We start from the raw sequence: 22,166 nt of genomic DNA, 5'->3' as shown, positions 1-22,166 counted from the left end.
TTATTATTATTATTAATAATAATAATAATAATAATCAATAATGATAAGAATTATATCAAAATGTTATGGACAATAATAACACTGACATTAGTATTATTGTTGTTGTTATTATTATTATTCTATAACAATCGAGAAGAATTCTTTATAAAAAGTAATATTAATAATAATAGTAATATCGCCATTGTTATTATTATCCTTTCGCTGTTTTTAAGGGCTTACCAAAGCGAATAATCTTACCTCTTTGCCTCCTACTTGCAATTTACCAATATTTTCACTATATATATACACATCAGTATATTCACAATCGTTCCCTCTGTACATCTCTGAAACATCTCCAAATTAATCTCCAGAACATCTCACATGCACTGTTCCTCTGAAGGAGTAATTCCTGATCCTGTCCATCCTCCTCACTCAGAGAGCCTCAAAATTTGGATCACACTGACTCTTCCGTTCTGCTGCCTGTCTTTTTCTCTCTAAACAAGACAATATTGCTTGTATCACCACTGTCTTGTGCACATTTCCTTTCATTCTGGCTACTGATACTTTTATCGCACACCACATCTGATACTTTTTACTTTAAAGTTAAATATATCAAATTGTAATTCATTCAAAAAAACGAACTAGTACTTGACTAAGTCCGGTAAAATTTGACTATTAACTTAACCTGGATGACAGAGAACAATCACAAATGCATTGAGGGATTTTAAAATACCGGTACTTGTTACTTGGTTAACTGATAAAGCAGAAAAATAAATAAATAAAACAAGGAGGTCTGTTTTTATATCCAAACTTTTTATTTTTTGTATTAATTTTGTATACTTCTTGTCTTTGTATTATACAGGTCATTCATACAGTTTATGATATAGTAAATGGTAATTACACACAAGAGATGCAACAAGCATCAAGCTGTCACAGCCATGTTTCATTCACACAAACACTTCTATTCTCCTCGCACACACTTATTCTCTCTCTCTCATGCTCTCTCTCCCATGTACACTACTGGTTATTTAACAAAAAGATAGAAATGTAAAACCTTTTCTTAACAAATCCCCTTGAACAAATCTTCCACCTTGAAAGTCATATTCCATCAACTCGTAATTTGAGAACAAATATGACAATACTTAATAATAAAATTAAAAACCCAATAAAGAACCATAAAATGCAGGAAGGCAACCAAAGTGGGCAAAGCATGTTTTTAAGGGCCGGATGATTGACATCCAAGCTGTCATCTCGCAAAGATCACCATGGAAAATGAAAAACAAATGAGTGGTACTGCAGTTGAAAAAAATATTAATTATCATTCCGAGAGTTTTTTTTTTAACTACGGACACATTTGTGAAACATCATTTGTGCTTGATATTGTAATTCTGTGACAGAAGTTGATGCAGCACAATTTGCAGGCTTATTTGTTTCTATAGCGTCAATTATAAAAATCACTACAAGTCCATGTTTGATTGACAGGTGCAGGTTTAAAAAGGCAACAAAAACTAGTTTAAAGAGCACTCTGCTGGGTATATGGCACACGTAACAGCATTGAGGGGAGCAGGTGTCAGGTGTACGGCGTGACTTAAACTTAACCAAGCACACATCACTGCTGCTAAATGGTCATTCTTTATCTATATTCTCTATATGAATATCAGCACCATGACTGGACCTAAAAAAAAAGGTAGCAGCTGGTTCAGACCCCACTTTTTCCACGTGTGCCAAACAGGATTTAAAAGTTTTACTGCCACAAAGTTGCACACTGCGAGGAAACATTGTCATGACTCACACAAATATCTGGCTTGAGTTATTTAGTTGTTTTTCAAACAGTGCTGAATTATCTTGCTGCTGGAACAGAAAGTAAGTCCCACATTTTTTCACATGTAAAGGAAAACCCCAAAACAAAACATCAAGAGTGGTTATCCTGTTTGCACTTGGTTGGTTTAAAAAAAAAGCTGGATGAATGTTGAAGCAACATGTTTTGCATTCAGCAGAATCTGCTGCAGACTACTGTAGTAATAATAATGAGGGGAAGGAAAACTGTGGATTAAATTCAAGTGTAAAAAAAAAAAGGAAATTGCTGGGCATCAGTAACTGCAGCAGTAGTTAGTCTTTTTTGCATCAAAAAACTCTTGTTAATCCAGCCATGCATGCAAAGACACATTTAATACCCTGCACTCACTTCTTTCGCTGAGATATTTGACAATCTCGCGCACACACACACACACACGCACGCACGCGCACACACACACGCACGCACGCGCACACACACACACACTAACACACACACACACACACGCAAAGAGTCATCATTCTTGGCTGTCCTCTGTACGCCACTTCAGGAAATCCTCCTTTCTGGCATCCGGTTTGATCTGGTTCCTCATGCCTCCCAGCAGATTGGAAGTGGCTTCAGAAGCAACAATTAAGGGTCGGACTACAGTCGGGGGGATCTGCCGTAGGACGCCACCCACAGCACCTGGGAGGCCCTTCTGTTCGTGGCCACGGGATGCTACATCACACAGAGTCTGAGCCGTGTCAATCACTCCCTGTGAGCAAACAGAGCCAAGATGTGACACCTTCCATATAGAGCAAGGGTGCAACAGTGTTTTCTAATAAATAGACAACATTCCAGTAACTTGTAAATAAAAATGAAAAGTCAATAAAATGTGCGCATTGATATAACAAAGAAGTTTAAAGTTTCCATCATAAGTTCCCAAGGTTGGAGGCAACTTTCAGTAATTTGTAATTGGGGAAAATTACCGACTACCATTAACTGCTTTCCTGCATTTGCAGACATTACGAAATGATTTTCTGTCAGAATGTGTTTTCACGATAAAATTGTGGGCCGCGGTGTTACTGAAGAGCCTGGTGTCAGTGCACGTGACGGAGCTGTAAGTAGGTGGATTGGGGGACCGACCTCTCGGACAGTGTCGTAGGCCTTGGCTACACCTTCTCGCAGGTCTGCTGGCTGGGCGGGTCTGCGGGGTCGGCTGGTGGGGACTCGACCCTCGCTGATGGCATATCGATTCAAAGGAGGCGTAGGAGACAGGATGTCATAAACGGTCTCTGCTGTGGCCTGAAAAAGTAGCAGACATGAATAAAAACACAGTTCACTGTAGAGATTGTAGTCATAATCTTGTACAGTTAAATTTGACCAGGCACTAGATTATATTAGTCTCACTTATTCTGAAATCCATCAAAAATGACATGTTTGTGTAAAAATAAGGGACCCATTTCTTAAAGAATCTTCAAAGAACTCTTTCTGAAGGGTTTAATGGTCATCACCAAATAGCAATCTTTACCACGATTTCATTTTGATTCCACGAATGCTAATTCCCTTAACTTGTAACACGTGTAATTTTTCTGATCATATTCAAGCCATTTTTTACACATTTGAAGACTTGACTTGGAGTCATGAACAAAAAAAAATATTGTCTTTTTGCTATGGTGATAAAATTGTCAATCCCCAGGTTACATAACAGCTAGATGATGTTTTAAATATGGATTTGTGATCCAGCTCTAATTGTGAAACAGGAGCGCTTGTGTTAGTCAGTAACTTGAATTTTTGCTCAGAGTTTTCAAGGAAAAGGCAAAAACTAGATTTTCTTTCTCTTGGTTTCATCATCCAAGCTTGCCCCTGACATGACTCATCTTGTTATCCCTGTAGTTTAATAAATAAAACTCCTGCTTCAAATGACCTACTTTGACACTTGGAATGACAAATACCTGGATTGCCTGCACCAGCCTGTTGCTGAGCTCCAGTGCAGCCGATGCTGTTGAGGTGCCAAATGACGCTGCCCCCCTCTGGAGACCTCGAATAATGCGTCCGTCTTTCCTGTACTGCTCGATGGGCAGCCAGAAGAGATCCCTCACTCCATGGACTAATGATGAAAAAGCAGAAACGTTCCAAGGGAAGACCATGTAAATATGACGCTTCATTTTTGCTCACAAAAAACAGGTTTTCTTTTGGATCAAACAGTATGAACATACATAGCTGGACAACAGAGTGCATGGGGCCGACACCCCCCAGAATGCCTGGCAGCTGATTCTTCCTGATGTCCGTCAGCCATTCCGTGACAGCATATTGGATCACTTTGTCCACACCAAGGAGGCTAAAGTGTTGCAGGAGAAACAAAAAAAAAAATTTTAAACAGCAGATTCCATGGGGTTATGTGGGGGGTGATTGGCAGAGAGTTTGTTTCTACCCGTGTCTGCAGCACAGTCTCTTCAGCTTCAGCTCAGAGCAATTTAACTGAGCCAGGCCAATAAGAATTCCTGCAAATGTTCCCTGGGAAACCATAGATGAATTAAAATAAGGGATTGGATTACCATATCACAAACAAAAATACCACAGAGATTTGTATTATGGGTTAGCTCAGGTGAATGAGGAGCTGTTTTGTGACCTCTGACCTGTTCAATGACGACATGTTTGCCATGATAGTCCAGCCAAATAGGCACTTCAGAGGTGAAACGAAACTCCCTGAAACAACAAGGCTTGTAAGAAAATACAGATGCATGTTTATGAAGTTATGATGGAAACGACCCGCTAAAAAAAAAAAAAAAAAAGACTGCACACCGGAAGTAGATTGGTTGTTCGGAGGAAGAGGTTGAGCCGGCAGAGGAAGAGCTCTGCTCGCTGTGAGTCGTTTCTACAGACGCTGTGAGGTCGGGTCCCAGACCACTAGCCGACTCGCCCTCTTCCGACGCCTTCTGGGAGGGGTCTGCCTTCACTGGAGATGCATTTCAGAAAAATAAGCAAATTACACAGAGAAAAAAACCAAAATACTTCAATGACTATGAATGGATCTTCTCAGCAACAAACAAATCTGAATGACACAAATATATCGTCGACAATGAGTGAGACTGGCTCGGCACAGAGATGATACAGATGACTTCAGCATATTCAAGTACCAAACTGATATGAATTACATGTTAATGTCTTCCACTTTTCTGCATTCTGGGCTCACCTTCAGTGGCCGGGTCCACAGGCAAGTAAGGGTTAACAGAGGAGGCTAAATTGCTGAAAAAGTCCTTCAAGAAGAACAGCGCGTCCTGAAAGAGGAAAAAAAAAAAACAGGGATTTGAGCCCAAAATACAGTTTTCAATAAACTGAGTGATCAGGCAACCTCAAAAATGAGACAAGCAAGTTTTCCAGCATGTGGTTGAAAACTGTCACATTTATTAGAATCAGAGTGGAGATATTTAAATGATGACACGATACATCCCTCTGATTATCCAGTGCAGCGGACTAATAGGGTGGAGGTCATTCTTTCACAAATTCTTTTTTAAAATACATTAACTGGACAGAGGAATGACTCATAATTGTGGTTTTCTGTTGAGTATCTTAGGATTTTATATAAAATTATGCTAACAGATCTGAACCAGGCAAGGCTTCTTCTTTTTTAATGATGAAAGAAACATCATGTCAGTGTCAACATCAGTGCCGGATACTAAGCTGAAGGGTTTTTTTGGTCTTTGCTGAGAGGAATTTTGAGTGTGGGATACACTGGAAACTTAATTTCTCACAGGATATTTTCCACTTTTACTTTAATTATTTGTTCACTACTTTGACATTGGCAGGCTGATATGGATAAAACACATGGAGTAATGCAAGAAGTATATTTTGATCAGGGAAATGTGATCTGATACCTTTAATACAGATTCACTCCATCTGTCACAGGTACATCAGTGATTGTGTGGCTGGTAGGATGGCCAGTGACACATCTACAATTTGTGAATTTCATGTGTTTAAAGTGTTCAATAAAACACACGTAAAAACCCAGAGTATTCAATATTACAAAGATACTAAGGTTGTGCTTAAAGGTTACATATTTTCTCAAATTTAATACAGCTCTTGTGCTGATATCAGTTGCAATTCCTGGTTTTCATTTAAATATAAAAATACTTCTGAAGATATTGATTATATTACTTTTCGAACAACAGCTGTACCTGGTCAATATTGAGTCGCAGTGGCAGTAGGCTGATTCTAAGACAACACTCTGGACCACCAAGACCAGATTCCGGACACACCTGCAGGGCCTTCACGGTCAACTGTGACAAAGAAATGCAGTGCGCTAAGACGACCACATCCAACCGTTGACAAGGTCGCCTCTCCACCTCCATCTATGATCCCTCACCATGTTGGAGTGGGCTCGACGGGGCATGCTCTCACTGGTGTAGAGGTAGAGGAATTTGTTTATCTGGGAGGAGGCCAGACGGTCTCGGACCTCCAGCTCCTGGACGATGAAAACCTGCCTAGAGAGGGGCTGCTCACCCCCAGGACCCACACCGACCCCGACCGCCACCTCCCCATCCTGTCCTGCCCCTATAACTGGATAGGACTCGTGCTGGAAAGACACCTGGAGGAGAAAAATATGAGGACTATGTCAGAATGTTTGACACAATTTGGCTTTTTAGGTCTCTCAATGAGGGTTGGACAAACTTTGGTGAGCTGGATCTCCATCAGGAGGCTGTGCTGGCGGCCACAACCTCCAGCCCATCGCCAAGAATTCTGGGGACGAGAGGAGCCGACAGAGCGCGATGGAGAACCACGAGCAACAGAGGGGACAGAACGACTCCTGAGTGGGGCAAGAGAGAAAAATTACACTATTGGTAGAAAAAAAAAAAAAAAAAAGGAATGTATGAAAGTGGTAGAAGTTTCAAACAAATAACATTTCAGAGCTTATTGGCCTTTTAGAGCCTAAGTGTGTGTGTTTGTGAGCTGTATTACCTATTGGCGTGCTGGCCATGAATGGACAAAGCCTTTCCACCAAAATCCTTGCCCCCATAAAGATGCCAGACCACAGAGATCTCCCGCAACACCACCCTGCTCTGGGGCACTGGGAAGCCGCTGGGGGAACGAAGCAGGTCGGAGCTTCCTCGTGGCCTTGAAAAGTGACTATCTTTCACCCGGATGGGCCCCTGGGATAAAACTGTCACCACAGGCTCTCCATCTCTGGGCTGATGAGGGGACAAGAAGGGAACTTTAGTAAAAAAGAGCATCAAACTGTATTCAATAGGAATCTAGAAGTAGGGTGAAGTGAGAGGAAGAAAAAAAAAGTAAGAATACCCAACAGATCGTAAAGTATAAGGAACCTTACAGGGATCCCCATGCCTGGAGCTTCTAAGATGCAAAAGTCGTCGTTGTCTGTTGAGCCCTCTGACTCTTCTTCTGGCATCATATCTGCTTGGGCTTCTGTTGCTGTGGCGATGAGTCCGTCCAGCTCAGAGTCTTCGCCTTGCAACAAGGAGGGGTCGTGCTTCGACGCCTCGCCGGGGAACAGGTAGACGGAGACTGGCGAGCCTCTTGGCATGGAGGGTGAAGCTGGACAAGCGGAGGATCACGGTGACAAAGCATGTTTTAGTGTGCAACAACAGACTGATCAAACCAAGGTACATGGATATCCTCTGTATCGTTGGGTTACTGTACTGAATTCATGATGGGATGTGAAGTTGTACTCAGCTGTACCTGAATCAAAACTCTCCTCTCTGGGAGTCTTCTCCGTGTCTATTAAGGCATCGGTCAGATCATACTGGTTGATCTCAGCGGTTTCGGCTGGAGGGCAGGGCAGCACAAACGCAGGACTCTCTGACAACTACCAAAAGAAAATATTGCAGATATTTCATGGTGTCTTTCCTTGTATACAGGAAAATCGGCAACATTTAACCCGTATGTGTTTATTCAAACATTCTGTATGATATTGGCTTTGTGTTGGGACTAAAAACCTGGCCATATGGGAACTCATCAATGAAACGCGTTATAGTGTTTTACTAACTTTCAGATCACCTTTTGCTGAATCTCTGGTAACTATAAACACATATTCCAGTATTTCATGTTAATTTTCACATCAATAATTAGCCACATTTGAAAAATCTATAATGTTAAACACTTTGAGAGACTAAACATGATGTTCTAGCCTATTTGTTTCCATGACTGGAAAATGCTTCTGCTGTTTTACAGGTTTTTTTCAGCCTATATGGCTAATTCAACAAAACCTCCTTCTATATAACTAACTACACAGCCTAGTATTTATCGGTCACTTTTCTCTTCGATGGTAAACAGGTCTCACCGGTAATTTCTGGCCTGCGATTTCAGTGGGTGAGGTGTGTCGCGGCGGGGGGTGCAAGTCTCCCTGTGAAACCAGGTACTGGAGCATGTTGACCAGGGCAGCACAAGAATCAGCACAAGTGTGGAGGTGAACCACGTTGTTAGAGCAGCGAAGCTCAAACAGAGGCTGGGACTGGAGAACAGTGAAAAGTGGAATTAGTAATGTAGATTAAAAATATCATAAAAAAATTCACGCACGCACGCAGGCACGCACACACACACACACGTCAGTTCAGGTCACTCAAAATTGAACTCTTAATCGACAATCAAACATTGTCAGCCAAAGCCTGTTGTGCTAAGTGTTGAGCGCTCAACTCAAATGACTGGGGTATTTTGATTATACACAACTCCTGAAGTACACACACACACATACACACACACACACACTCATATATATATGTAAAAGATATGGATGTTATCTGAAAAGATAATATCCATATCTTATTTGTGGTATTTATGAAAGTCCTCTTCGCATTTGAAACCTGTATAAAATCTGATGTTTTCAATATGTGTTAAAAAACAAAATTGAAGTGTTTATTATTAGTAAAAAAGCCACTGAAATGAGTCCACTTTGTCTTTTCAATTTAGTTTGTTTATGCTTCATGTGCGTTCAGATCTCTGAAGCTTTTTCTGTCTTCCTTTCACCTTGGCGGTAAATTATGTTTGAACATGGTGGTAGAAAAGGCGTGAAAGCAGATGATGAGCTCTCACCAGTTTACGTGTGTCACTGCCTTTCCATGTGGTGATGGCAAGTTCCAGCAGGTCAATGTCCAGAACACACACATAGTCTGTGTGACACAAGACACAGGAGTTTTAACTTAAGAGTGTCACGATGACAAGTCATCATAACAAACACAAGATAGGAATTATTTATACACACCGCAATATTTCCCATTGTGTTTGCTAAAGCTAATAATCACCAAGATTTTAAAACATCTTGATGTCTTGGCTGCTCTTTGCGTAAGACTTGTTTAAACCGCTCTTCCACACGGAGAACACAACAACATGACTCACGGCTAACATTTTGGTTTGAGGCGTAATGACATAACGACATCCGGAGACACGTATGGGCAGGTAAGCGGTGGAAAAAAAAATGACAAACTCAGCTCAAACACGACCATCCATCCAGACCTCAGGACAGTAAACAGTCGGGGACAAACTGTACTGATAGTGGGTTATAGCCTTTGCCCAACGGATCAAATATTAACAGGGCAGTGTAAAATAAAACTCACTCACACAAGTTTCTGCACTTCAGACTGTGGAACCCCTTGCTCTGGATATCGAAATAGCAAGCTCTGTCTGTGTTTTAAAAAATTAAATTGAGTTTAAACTTGCTTCTAATTAAGTTAAGGCCTCTCTTATAGAGTTTTACACCATTTCTCTCACAGGTGTATATCATCTTTCATTTACTTGCATTCAATCAGAATCTGAAACCCTATTTTCATCGAGTAGTTTTCACACACCAGGAATTTGCGGTGGTTTAGCAGACAACACTGAATCATTATAACAAAAATAAAGTTGTTGTTTTTTTTCTTACAACGCTGAATCAAAATTTTTTGTTTTTAATTGGAAAATCAAAAACTTTGAATTTAGCAATGGCAACCTTTTTATTATTGTGCTTTTGTTATTAATTTTGGAAAATTGTATTGGTTTTTGGTCAAGAAATTTCTGCATGCTGGTTCAGTGTGGCTCCAAAAGTATCCATTCCAGTTCTGAACACCAAACTTGAAAATATTCATCAAGTATTTCATTCAAGTTTTTTTTTCCTTTTTTCTACAAAATATTGCTAAATAAGACCACAATCACCACTTTAACCACTGCTATATAATGACTGAAAACAGATACTGCTGACATAGGGAGGTGTTGAAATCTTAATAGTTTTCATTTTAATTTTCTGAACTCTTTTGAGCTTCAAAAGTGCATTGTTTATTATGATTATACTATAACATCAGTGGTGGCATAACATTATCCAAAAGACCTTTCAGTTTTACCTCTCCTCAGGTCCACTATGTCTGTTTCACATTTGTCAGAGAGGTAGAGAGCAGAGTCATCCAGGATGAATCTAACAGAAATGTGATTAAAACACAACTTACACACTTATTCTAAACATGAACAAAATACGAGATCATGTTTATCTCAACATTAATGTTGAGTTGGGGGCGAAAGGTACCTGAGGTGGAAGGTGGCGGTGTCTACAATAATGTTGCTGGACAAAGTGAAGGACTCAGCAGTGAGAAACACTCGCAGTGGCAGATACAGAGGCCTGACAGACAAGCAAACACAAGATTGAAGGTACAAAAACGTATGCATAAATGCAAAAATGCATATTATAAATGCATATTATTATTTTCCATTGTAACAGAACACTTCCTCTACCTGTAGTCAACGGCACAGGTAGCGAGGTGGGTGTGGAGGATAGTGATGACAGCAGGCGGCGTGTATCCTAGGATTGGGTCATCCACAACATCGAGGAAGTCAACCAGCTGCAAAAACATTAGTAAATCAACCTGTTTCAATAAATTCACCTTGTTTTAAATTGGAAACTCATTGGTGAACATATACCACCCATCTTTTCAGTGTCCACACAAAACAGATTAAAACATAAAAATCTTTTTGTGCCTGAAGCGATATAGATCATTTAATTTAACAATTTAAAGAAAACGATTCTAGCTGTGTTTTTGACTCGATAATACAGCGACCAACTGCTGCCCGCTGTGCATCTGCTCCAAGACTGTGTCAGATGTTCGAGTCAAGCTTTCATGCTGCTTTTACAAGAAGTCAGTTATCTTTGGCAAGCAGCGTTTCTGGTTTTGCCATTAAACAGAAGATTTAGTGTTCCAAGAACTCCGACTGAACAGACGGCATAACTTGTTTGTGCCGGAGTATGACAAACTAATAATCCACAGTTTCTAAGTGGGGGCTAAATGTTCCTGTGTGGAATTACGAATTAATATCCTAACCTCCTCCCCTGCACTTTCTGGTGTTCTGAGCAAAAAATTTACAGACTGTTTCCCTAACCTGCTTCAAAATTCGATGTGACTGTGCTTTTCAAGCTGTTCCTGCCAATCTCTGGATTGCTCTTCCCTTATCCTTGTGGTCCCTAGATCCCTGTGACATCTTCAAGAAGAGGCTGAAAATGTTTTTCATTCAGACAATGGTTTGGTTAGCTTATTTTGCAGAACTCTCACTATATTTTTTGCTCTGTATTCTCTTTTTTTCTTGATATTTTTTTCATTTGCTTCTGTTTTTGTTGGTTTAGCGTGCCATTTCCATTTCAGTGTTACTTGTGTATTTCATAGGAAGCTTTTGAGAAGTTTATTTACACTCAATATCTAGACAATTTTCTAGACAATATCTGTTGTTGCCATTAGCAAATTACCAAATAGTACCCCATTTATAGTGACTATATTTATCTTTTGATGTCAAAGAAGTTCAATAATTCCAGATTTCTGCCCATTCAGGCATCATGAGAACAGGCTGAGGAGGATTTCCATTTCAGAACAGGCAGATAAATAACATTAAAATAAATAAATGAATAAAAACAAATAACCAATCTTTCAAACTCTTAATTTAGATCAGGGGTTGGCAACCTGCAGCTCTGAAGCCACATGCAGCTCCCTGTGGCTTTTGAAAATAATTAACAAGAATTTAATTAAAATGTATTTTATTTTAATAAAAATGTAATTTAAATGCAATTTAAATAAAAAATAAAAAAATCAAGATTATGGCAATCGTGTAACATCTAAATAAAACGTGTTCAAATATTTTTGTCACAATAACAAATGGCGTGACATTGAAACCCTCCCCGAACTGGAAAAACTTGTGTTTGAATCTTGGAATGCTATCCCCGACGTTTATGTGAACATAAGACAGTATGCACTTGGTGTCCTGTCTATCTTTGGATTCTCGTATGTATGTGAGCGGTTGTTCTCCCGCATGAACTTTATTAAAAGTAAACATCACGCACACCTCACAGATGACAGCTTGCAATCGTGTGTGAAGATGAAGGTGACCGATTACAGCCCTGACATTCAGACGCTGTGCGCTGAGGTTCAGAAGCAGAAATCACATTAACCAAGTATGATAAATATTTTAATCGCTTATTATTTTGCATATATTCCTATTTTTACTCTGTTCAGTGAAATGGACCCTTTATTATTCAGCTTGATAGCTGACTGCATGCGCCGGTAAAAGGATGACAGCGCATAGAGAGGGGGCGGTATTTTTGTTTTTCTGCCGGTGGATAATTTAAGTCCTGCTTTTTTTTTTTTTTTTTCATAAATACAAGAAGGACTCAAAGAGACATTGAGTATTTTGCTTGAAAGTAACCTTCAACACAATGTCTTGTTTTCAGTGTTCAAAATGTTTTGTTGCATGCAGAAATGTGATTTAGTTTTCTCTGCAGCTGTTCATTGATTTAAAAAAAAGGCAATGCATATTTTGTTTATACATAGCATGAAGGCAAAAAAATAATATTATATGCCATCTTAATTCATTTGAAATTTTAGAAGGGTTGTGCGGCTCCTTATGTTTTCTTTATTGTGGGAAAACCAGTCCAAATAGCTCACGAGTGGTAAAAGTTGCTGACCCCTGATGTGGATGTATAGTCTGTCCAGAATTTTGAATAAATGATACATTTGGACAGTTTATTAAATCTGGGTACATAAGAAATAGAGTGTCAGCTTGTTTTTCTAGCATAATAAAAGCTACTGGCATTGACGTGTTTATGTCAGTGTTCGTATATATTTCTATGAATCTGTGTGTGTAAGTGTGTTCACATACATTCCTCGTATATGCCTTTTCTAGTCCTTTCCATAAAAAAAGAACTGACAATCTCACCATAAACGACTCTGCTTCATTTTAGACCACATCACTGTGCTTGAATTTAAAACAGCAATGGAAAATGATTGATTTTTTAGGAATAATAAGTTCCAATCTGATTAAGTATCTGTCGTAAATGAAATATTCCAGTGTCAATATATGGTACTCGGCACCTTTTGCTGTGTATTCCACACTCATACGTCTCTATTTCTGAAATATTGTGGAATGTAAAAAATGTTGGTTGAGGGTGAGAAGAGGCCCTTTTGTTACTGTGAGGAGCTAAAAACAAATGAAGTCTAAAAATGACCTCACAGGGAAGAAACATCAATTTTTTTTACCATTTTATTCCACTCTAGCTGCTCTGAAAATAATTGGCGATTCGCATTTGCACATACTATAGTATCTAAGAATAAGAAAGTAATAAATTACTTTCTTAAATGTATCTATGAGCAAAAGTAGACAGGGAAGGCCGTGCTTCTTTACCTGCTCATGCCAACTGTTGTCGGTCTGTGTCATGTAATGCCGCATGGTGGCACCTTGGAGTCGAATGGCGACAAGGAACTCCTAGCAGGGGACACAGCAAAGGTAGAATTTCACTCTTGCGACAACTTAACAAATCAGGCGAATTCAGGATCGTCTATTTCCATTGCCCCTACATTGGCTTCACATTTTAAGTTTATTTTGAAATACTGCGGGTGAATTATGATTAAATAAAAAGTTTTGGGCTGAACTACATGCCCCATCCAGACCCCTCGGGTTGTTTGGGAACACGTTATTGTAGTTATTTATGTTAACACATCAGGGGCAAACTAAATAAAAACTGTGCGACCTTAAGCTCTTTTAAATCAAGAGGGAAGACATTTCTATTTTCTACGGCCTTTCAGTGAACCACATTTGACAGTTTGATTAATTATTTCTGTTTTACACCGTACGAAAAAGAAAAAAAGCGGTTCAGACTGTTCTCGGCTGCAGTTAAACATTCTTAATGGTGTTTTGGTTTTCTTTTCTTTAACGTTGTTTTTTTTTTTGTCAGGAATGAAGGCTAGCCGCAGCAAAACAAGAATACGTGTGTGTGAATGAGGGGGGGAACGGTGAGGTTACTGGGAGTAGAGATAAAAAAGACGGTTTTAAGTACCAAGGGTCAACAGTCCAGAGAAACGGACAGTGTGGAAATAAGGGGAAGAAAACTTTGCAAGCAAGTTGGAGCAGGTGGATAAAAGTGTCCGGGGTAATGTGCCATAAAAAGAGGATCAGCAGGAATGAAAAGAGAGGCGCGTAAGGCGGTGCTGACACTGAGGAGAGGCAGAGCTAGAGGTAGCAGAGATAAAAATGTTAAGGTTCTCTTTGGGAGTGATGATAATCAATAGGATCGACAATGAGTCTATCTAGGGACAGCACATGTTCTTTTTTTTTTGAGATAAAGTCAAATAGGAGACATGTACGGAGGAGGGAAAGTGAATACTGCATATTGGTAAATGATGCTAAAGTTGGGACTGCCAAGCAGGAAGAATCAAGACAGATCAATGAGGGTTAGTTAGTTGGTTGCACTTTGTTTTCCTAACACACCAGTGAGTGGGAAACCAAGTATCTGCTCACCACTAGGTATCAGTAGTGATCGGTGATCATTATTTCATTCATGTCCTTGACAGATTTGGTTTTGCCTTTACTTTTTACTACACACCTTGACATTCCTCTGTGGGTCCAGAGTGATTTTGATGGCTGTGGACAACATCTGTATTTCCCCTTCCCTGCTGCTGACGCTACTGACCCCTGGCTCTGTGGGGTAGATGGTAGGATCCAAGTCTTTTGGAGCAGTAAAGCTGGGCATCTCAATCCGCTGTGGAATGACGGTGTCTTTTACCGCCGCTGTAGTAGCGTGGGGAAAAAAAAAACATTAAAATACCCCCAAATATGAGCACATTTAGAATTGTTAAAAATGTTTCAAAATGAAATAATGCAAACAAGACAAAGACACGCACATTGGTGAAAGAGTTCCACTCGTCTGCTCTCCAGACACAGGAAATTCAGATTCGGATCATTCTGGTGCTTCGCTACACTGAACATCTTCCCTCCTTCTAGGTCGAGAACAATTTCACCATGACTCTGGTCCTCCTGGATTAAATGAAATGAGACAGCAATGTTTGTGAAACACACAAATCATGTGGTGAAAAGTTCTCAATGAATAAAAGAGCTTTGCAAACACACAAAAATATTATATCCAATATTAGATGAGGTAACGGTTTTAGTAAAAGAAACAGGATTTCACCTGATGTTACTGAGCTCGTGACAAGACATGCTCACCTTCCTGTCTGTCCTGGCTTGAAGGCGGCCCTTGTCAATAATGACAGTGAGGGAAAGGAGGCTCAGGTTGTGGTTGTGCTTGGAGGCTGCCTTGGTCCTTCCAGCTGATTCACTGGCCAAGTAGAACTGACCATCTTCCTCCTCCGAGTCCGAATCTACGGGAGAGACAGCAGACAGCTTATCAGTCATGCACTTCCAAAAAGCGGAACCTACTGGATTAACAAAAGATGTTTTGACTGGCTAGTTTTCACATCAAGAAAGAAAATAGGAAAGTGGCTTCTTGCTCCAGATGATCAATAACAAACCCAATTTAAATGCTGATTTGCAGAGCCGGAATTCATCCTGCTGATGCCGACTGTGCTCCTGGTTTTGGGCGGAGGGCGGAGAAGGAGGCGGCTCCCACATCAAAAGGTCATTATTGATTCTGTGGAAAGATGGCTCAACTAAACTGGTGATGTAATGGTTCAAAAAGATCATGACAAAGCTGGCGTTCATCTAATGAGAATGTGACTTGGAACAGCTTCGCATGAGCGCATAGCCAGAAACAGCAACATGAAAAATATATTGACTATTAAGTCAAGCAGGTAAGATCCGGCTTCAATCCAGTTGCGATTAATTTGTGGCACAATAACTGTATGTATAAAACGCATTATTCTGAATCGAATACGTCTAAAAGCAGGCGAAGTAAAGCATCCTTGCAATTAAAACTAAATTATCAAGATGAAATGATGGCATTCATCTAACTGCCCTGACATACCTGTTGTATATACTCTGGAAAGCCTGTTTGCTAGGGAGGAGGATGTAGGCCAGTGGCAGGCTTATGTCCACGGCGCACTGACACTGAGCGACACACTGAGCCTGGAACTGACGCATCTCCTCAGAGTCTGCAGGGATCACCATCTACGCATACAAAGAATTGTGGACTTAGTGGTGAAATCTTGACAAGGGTAAAGGGTATGCTGTGGAAGGGGTAATTTCTTGTTTGTGCGCGGTAGGTCACCTCCTCAGTCTCAAACATGGTGCGGTTGGAGGAGAACGGTGAGCTGGTTTTGTCGTTGATTTCACAGTGGCTTTCGAAGAAGGCAGCCCCCACCTCTCGGGCGAGATCCAGATTCATTCCGACCAGACCTGCGGCTTGACCCTGAGCTTCACCTCCGCGCACGCGCACTGATATCCTGGCCGGGGGATTATTATTTGTTAAGTAACGGCATACACTTGAAAAATGATTGTGGTTCGACAACAACACGGGCAACGAAAAAAATCGAAAGAGTAAGTACATTCTGTTGTACATGAAAAACTTTGGTTTATGGTCTTGTTACTTATCACTCACCTGGGCAAAGATTCTTGGCTCTTCTTTACTCTGATACAGGGAAAGGAGCCTCCCTCCCAGCCCTCATATGACCCTAACAAGGAACATTGGTTTATTATTTAGAAGAATCAAATGGAAATAATACATCTCAGAAAAGCAGCATGCAAATTTCATTCTTTGTTTTGAAAAAACAATCTGCTTCAATTACTGTGCAAAATACCCCAAAACAGAAGAAATATGCATTGTAGTTTGGAAAAAAAATAAGTGAGGATAAATCTGGCAATAAATCTGATTTAACCGTATCAAAAAAAAAAAATAGGAAGGACAATTGATGAAGATTAGATTGAGCCTGATAAAATGCTGTCTTCATAAAATGTTGTAAAATGTTGCTCCCACCGTGCAGGTCGGTGAAGTAAGCCTCCAGCAGCTGAGTGAGGCAGGGAACCCACGGCTGCCCCGGGTGGTTTGGCTCACTCTGGAGATCTGGTGCTTCTTGGTGCTTTAACTCCAGATTTGTCAGCTCCAGCACCAGCGTCTCCTGCCGCACTGCCTTCCGGGTAAAGGTCTGGCGCTCGGACAACGGCCGCAGGTCAGGAATAGGAAAACGGAGCCTGAGCACAGCGTGTGGGGACAGGAGGGAGAAGGAGGACCACTGCTCACTGCTCTGGGTCTGAGAGAAGAAACAAAAAAAGAGGTGAGTCACCATTAGAAGCTCAACATGGATTTCATGAGGTAAGTATTTTTTGTAATATGATAAAATAACATGCATGAAAAGTCCAACCTGTGTGTGGCCAGGCCCAACAGTATCTGTGGGACAGTGACTAAAGGCTCTGGTCAGGTTCTCCATCCGACTGAGAATGTCGAGGTCTAGCTCAGCATTCAGCTCAGCTAGCTCCACTTGTACTACACTGTCCCGCCGCACCACCCGCTGCTTGCCCTGAGGAGCATTTTTAAAATTAAAAATTAAAAATTAAAAATTAAAAATTAAAAATTAAAAATTAAAAAAAAATAAAAATCAAAAATTGGAAAGAAATGGTTCATCCATTACATTAAATGCAGAGAACAAATTTCCTGCAAGGGATTAATAAAGTATAATAAAAAAAAATGTCATCATTCAGTAATGTGTTTGTTATTTTATGTGCACACAGTAAGCAAATGTATCAAGATGCAGACTGCAAGCAATGTTGTTCTTCACGATGGAAAAAAAACTTCAGGTATTTCTCATCCTGTTGTCTCAGATAAGTAAACATGGAACGTGTTACGAGGATATTTGTAAGCTGGCAAGTTCATTCAGTTGAACAACTGGACCTGTCAATCTTTACTTTACAACAATAAGCTGCAGCAGCTTAATACCACAACCTATCGGATCTGAAAGGATCTCTACGAGTGTTTCTGAGAGCCCAGAATCGGTTGTTTGGATTTTTGTGCCTCTCTCATCCAATAAATGCTTGTAGACTTCTGTTTCAATCTTGGTAGTTTATAGTAGTAATACTATATTCATTTCACACTTTGTTGTGCACGGCCACATCAAATTTCTTGATTGCGACTTTGCTGCCAAAAGACTGCTTTTTAATGGTTTTCTAACATCAGTCTCTCCAATCTCATCATCATATTGGTGTTCTGTGTTTTCCTCCATCTAACATTAATGAAATAATGATGATTGTTTTTTTACAGTTCCTTCATATCACAACACCGCTACCTCAAAAACCCATCTCCGTCAGGGCTCATTAACTGTCATATTTAACACAGATATGCGACGGCATGTGCGCTTGTATGATGTTTGTGTGTATCTATGCACCTTACGCATGTGCTTTTCAGTGAGGATGTAGTGAACTTGGGCACATGGCTTTGCTGCAGCTCCAACTGTGAACAGTCCAGCTTTCTTGAACTGGAGCAACTAATAAGAGACAATAACCAGACAAAGCCTTAAAGTCAATGTCAAAACACAAAATAGTGTTATTGTGCTGAAGTCTTGCATTGTGATGAGCACAAGAGGTGTATAAAAAAGGTAGAAAGATTTTATACCTCACTGTATTGAGGCTTGCCATTCTCCAAAAGGCACTCTAATAGTTCCAGTCTGCTGAAGGACAGGTCAGAGGTCACCGTCCGGCTGTGGTGTTTCCCACTTCGCATCTCGCAAGCGACCTGCACTGCTGCTCCTGTCACTCTGACAAAAATACAGACGACAGAAAAACCCTGTCGTAAATGTTAAGTAATAAAAACTATCAAGGTTCATTATAACGTGTCATTGTGTATTACAGCAGTGAGATAGATGTAAGAAAGAAGCATAGAACTTAAAGCAAAAAAAAAACAAAAAAAATGTGAAATGTTGCCCAGACAAACCAAAAACACTTTAGCCAAAACATTAGCCTCGTCACATCGGACAAATAAAATCACCGTGAAATTCTGAGACCGTTCAATTCCCACACGGAAGAAGACAACATTAATGGTTTTAGTGCACATTAGGAATATGAAGATAGCGATCAGCTGGAGTAGAAAAAATGGATTAATGGATGGACTTTTCCTTGTGTTATATATTATTAATATTTTTCATCAGCCGTGTTACAGGCACCGTTCGGATAAAAGCATTTCCAGTACATATCTGTGGATGCTACCCGTATGTATTTAATTTAAAGTTTAAAGAAAGTTCTGTGTAAATATCTGCAGGAAATTCATGCTCTGCATTGAACCCATCATGGAACCGTGCAAGGGGGGGTTCAGTGTCTTGCTCAACAACACTTCAACATACTAGGAGAAGGCGAGACTCAAACCAGGTAGTTTAAAGAGCCTTTGTTCAATTTTTTCATTAATTTGATTACTTAAAATATAGTTTAAACACTTGGGGGCCACTGGTTTGAGTTGTGTAATCCTTGAAGTAATATTATTTACATGGCGCTGGTACTTCGGAGAAGGGTTGTAGTTGCATCTTTGGAGACATTTGTTGTTTAACTTTTTTACAGATAAATATGTGGCCATGAATTAAATAAGTATATTAATTGAATTAATGACTTGAATGGGAGTTCTTCTACCTGAGATGAGAGTGTGGGCAGGCCTTTGTGAAACTGCCTCTCAGATGATGGAAGTCCCTCTCGCTGAACATGCTGTCCTTAAAAAAGGCGAGTTCGTGGAAAAACACCTGAGACACCTGAGCCAAGGCTTTACAAGGTGGGTCCTCTTGCAGCAGAGTTAGCGTGAGGCCGCCCAGAGAAAGACGCAACAAAGCATCGGGCTTCAGCTGCTCCGCCTGCCCACTACGCAAGCGTCCTGCACAGTATGGGACACAAATCCAGCACTATTAAAAACAGTTGTTTACAGTGGCAGGGTGCAGAAGTGTTGTTTTTTTTTTTAAAAATTCACTGTGCTGTAAAAATATTTTTCTCAATCTTGTTTTTTTCTTTTACCCCTAGATCGGTGGCTGCCTGGTGGGAGACTGGACAAACAGCCTGCGACAGGATATCTCCTGGTACAGTTCATCATGCCCTGGTAGGGGGGAAAAAAAAAAAAAAAAAAGAAATGTTCAGTCATCGTGAGGACACCCATGGTTTAAACACATTTAGAAATTCCCTGTTTTGGCTCAGTTAGTAAGAAAAGAGAAAGATATACAACCCTGAAACATTAAGAGCAGGCACAGCAACAAATCTTTCCTGTCACAACAAATACAAACGGTAAATTCTACAATAAATGTGTAGGGCTGGCAACAAACATGAGTATCATTATATTCTGCTGCCATTCACTAAGATTGAAATAGAGGAAACCATCTTTTATCTTTAAGATCATTAAGCCATGTTCTGCTTGCTGATGTTTTTTTTTTTTTTTTTTTAAATACACACCTGTGCAGCCATTCCTGCTGGCTGAGAGAGGCTAGCTAGACTTAATGTGGAAGACTCCATGTCGCTATCTGACAGCTCGCTACCAGAGCGCACTGACATCACACTACTGCACATCCCCGCAGGGCCCATGGAGTAAAACATTTCTGCAAGGACAAAGGTACACGCATGCACACACACACCCACACACACACACACACACACACACACACACACACACACACACACACACACACACACAGTGTTAGAGAAATACAATTTTTACCATGCAGTATAGGTTTAAACTGCATCTTATGTGGACAGATTACAGCTGGCCCTTTGCTGCCTTGTTTACCTCCATTCTCAAGACAGGTGACATAGGGATCCAGGTCCGGTTCACAATCCAGGTCCCTGGGACTGGAGCCTAACTGCTTGCTGAGATCCTCCTCGATCATACGCAGGTCGTCTGAGTCTAATGGACGGCTGTGCACGCCCCCGCGCTTTGGGTCTGACTCTACAAGAGAGGACATATCCTCAAAGTTAATCTGACAGAATCTTATATTCATGAGGCATTTTCAGATGTATCTGACCTTGCTCTCTGGTTTCTTGCTCTTGGCTATAGAAGAAACTAGCATGGCTTTTTTATGGTGTATAATGCCAAAATCTGAAAGCATCTGATTATCTTTTGCTTGCCAAACACACGGAGTAAAAAAAAAAAAATAGAAAGCTTGGTTTAAAAACTATTGGCTTGATTTTCTAAGTAATGAGCATTGTGGCCTCCCATGTAAATTTTCAATTCATAAACACTTGTGTTAGGAAAAGGACAAACTGCAGTCGATCTTAAAATAACAGATCATTTGAAAGCCATTTTTATCACAAAACAAGTAAGGCAACATTCTACCTGATAATTAATTTTCATGTTTATATAACGTGCAGCTACATGTGGAAGTGACCAAACTGATCTGCCAAAATCAGCATCTTCCAGTAAATTGAGGAAATAAAACATCTCGAGTCAAAACCAGTTGTGAAAGATGATCAATCCCGGATTTAAAGCAAAAGTGTCCAAACTTAGATAAGATCTGGTGGGTTGAACTGCAGAAGTAAACCGTCACCATTATCCAGACTGACCATTTGATGAAAAAATAGATCAAAAGTTGAACATTTTTATTTTTTTAATTGTTCAGTTATCCCAAATTAAACAGTTTGCAATTTCTCTTTTCCTTTTTGTCATTTCTGAGTATTATTTGTCTTTGTATCAATATCACTAGAAACTACAGCAAAGAATAAGGCATTATTCCAGTTAATTTTCATGTTTATGAATGTCTTTTCCTCTGATTTTTTGTATTAAATTATTGTATTTTATATCATGGGAAATTTGAGGCTTTGGTTCAGATAATTTTTTCATAAGGTGCGTTGTCCCTTAAGAACAAACATATCATAATTAAAATGCATCATTATTATTGTTATAATAATACTTTGCTAATACATGCAATAATACTATTTGTAACATCTTAGAGCTGCTGAATTCTATCCCTCCGAACTTCAATAAATTTGTGAATTAATTTGGCATGAATAATTGCAATGTTTTCCATTCTTAATAGTACACTTTAGAAAAAGTCACATGTAAATCACCTGGAAAACCCTGAATAAAAGCAATTTCCCAGAACGGGAGTTTCTGTTAAACTCATATTTGCCATGGATTTTGTAAAAGGAATCAACTACTCAGTTGTTCACCACAAAAAATAACATACACAAGACATACATTCAGATCAGCTTTGCACTACGAGGGCCAAACTTGAGAAACTTGAAAATGCTAAGCTCCCAGTTAATGTCAAAATCT

The 22,166-nt window shown here is 39.9% G+C and overlaps 1 protein-coding gene across 1 annotated transcript in view; it reads right to left on the bottom strand.

Moving 5' to 3' along the window:
* Positions 1 to 775: 775 nt before the first annotated feature.
* atg2a (autophagy related 2A) overlaps positions 776 to 22,166 on the bottom strand; it is a 29,362-nt gene continuing 7,971 nt past the window's right edge. The window contains exons 8-42 of the mRNA XM_086158608.1: positions 20,682 to 20,840; positions 20,351 to 20,493; positions 19,922 to 20,000; positions 19,550 to 19,784; positions 18,546 to 18,687; positions 18,319 to 18,417; positions 17,302 to 17,457; positions 16,917 to 17,190; positions 16,542 to 16,614; positions 16,212 to 16,386; positions 15,969 to 16,111; positions 15,517 to 15,635; positions 15,212 to 15,366; positions 14,890 to 15,022; positions 14,592 to 14,776; positions 13,394 to 13,474; positions 10,466 to 10,572; positions 10,260 to 10,352; positions 10,081 to 10,151; positions 8,801 to 8,877; positions 8,052 to 8,222; positions 7,451 to 7,577; positions 7,083 to 7,306; positions 6,713 to 6,942; positions 6,425 to 6,560; positions 6,120 to 6,341; positions 5,932 to 6,033; positions 4,950 to 5,034; positions 4,559 to 4,712; positions 4,393 to 4,462; positions 4,188 to 4,270; positions 3,973 to 4,094; positions 3,709 to 3,863; positions 2,900 to 3,058; positions 776 to 2,528 (exon numbers count right to left, since the gene is read on the bottom strand). Coding sequence (XP_086014734.1) covers positions 2,292 to 2,528; positions 2,900 to 3,058; positions 3,709 to 3,863; positions 3,973 to 4,094; positions 4,188 to 4,270; positions 4,393 to 4,462; positions 4,559 to 4,712; positions 4,950 to 5,034; positions 5,932 to 6,033; positions 6,120 to 6,341; positions 6,425 to 6,560; positions 6,713 to 6,942; positions 7,083 to 7,306; positions 7,451 to 7,577; positions 8,052 to 8,222; positions 8,801 to 8,877; positions 10,081 to 10,151; positions 10,260 to 10,352; positions 10,466 to 10,572; positions 13,394 to 13,474; positions 14,592 to 14,776; positions 14,890 to 15,022; positions 15,212 to 15,366; positions 15,517 to 15,635; positions 15,969 to 16,111; positions 16,212 to 16,386; positions 16,542 to 16,614; positions 16,917 to 17,190; positions 17,302 to 17,457; positions 18,319 to 18,417; positions 18,546 to 18,687; positions 19,550 to 19,784; positions 19,922 to 20,000; positions 20,351 to 20,493; positions 20,682 to 20,840 — 4,976 coding nt within the window. The 3' untranslated portion in view covers positions 776 to 2,291. The remainder of the gene's footprint in view (positions 2,529 to 2,899; positions 3,059 to 3,708; positions 3,864 to 3,972; positions 4,095 to 4,187; positions 4,271 to 4,392; positions 4,463 to 4,558; positions 4,713 to 4,949; positions 5,035 to 5,931; positions 6,034 to 6,119; positions 6,342 to 6,424; positions 6,561 to 6,712; positions 6,943 to 7,082; positions 7,307 to 7,450; positions 7,578 to 8,051; positions 8,223 to 8,800; positions 8,878 to 10,080; positions 10,152 to 10,259; positions 10,353 to 10,465; positions 10,573 to 13,393; positions 13,475 to 14,591; positions 14,777 to 14,889; positions 15,023 to 15,211; positions 15,367 to 15,516; positions 15,636 to 15,968; positions 16,112 to 16,211; positions 16,387 to 16,541; positions 16,615 to 16,916; positions 17,191 to 17,301; positions 17,458 to 18,318; positions 18,418 to 18,545; positions 18,688 to 19,549; positions 19,785 to 19,921; positions 20,001 to 20,350; positions 20,494 to 20,681; positions 20,841 to 22,166) is intronic.

This window comes from Fistularia commersonii, chromosome 13, assembly GCF_037954325.1.
Source record: "Fistularia commersonii isolate RoL2024-O1a breed Wild chromosome 13, RoL_Fcom_v1.0, whole genome shotgun sequence".
Classification (NCBI taxonomy): domain Eukaryota; kingdom Metazoa; phylum Chordata; class Actinopteri; order Syngnathiformes; family Fistulariidae; genus Fistularia; species Fistularia commersonii.
Note: the sequence above shows the minus strand (reverse complement) of the source record. Positions and strands in the feature narration are given on the sequence as shown.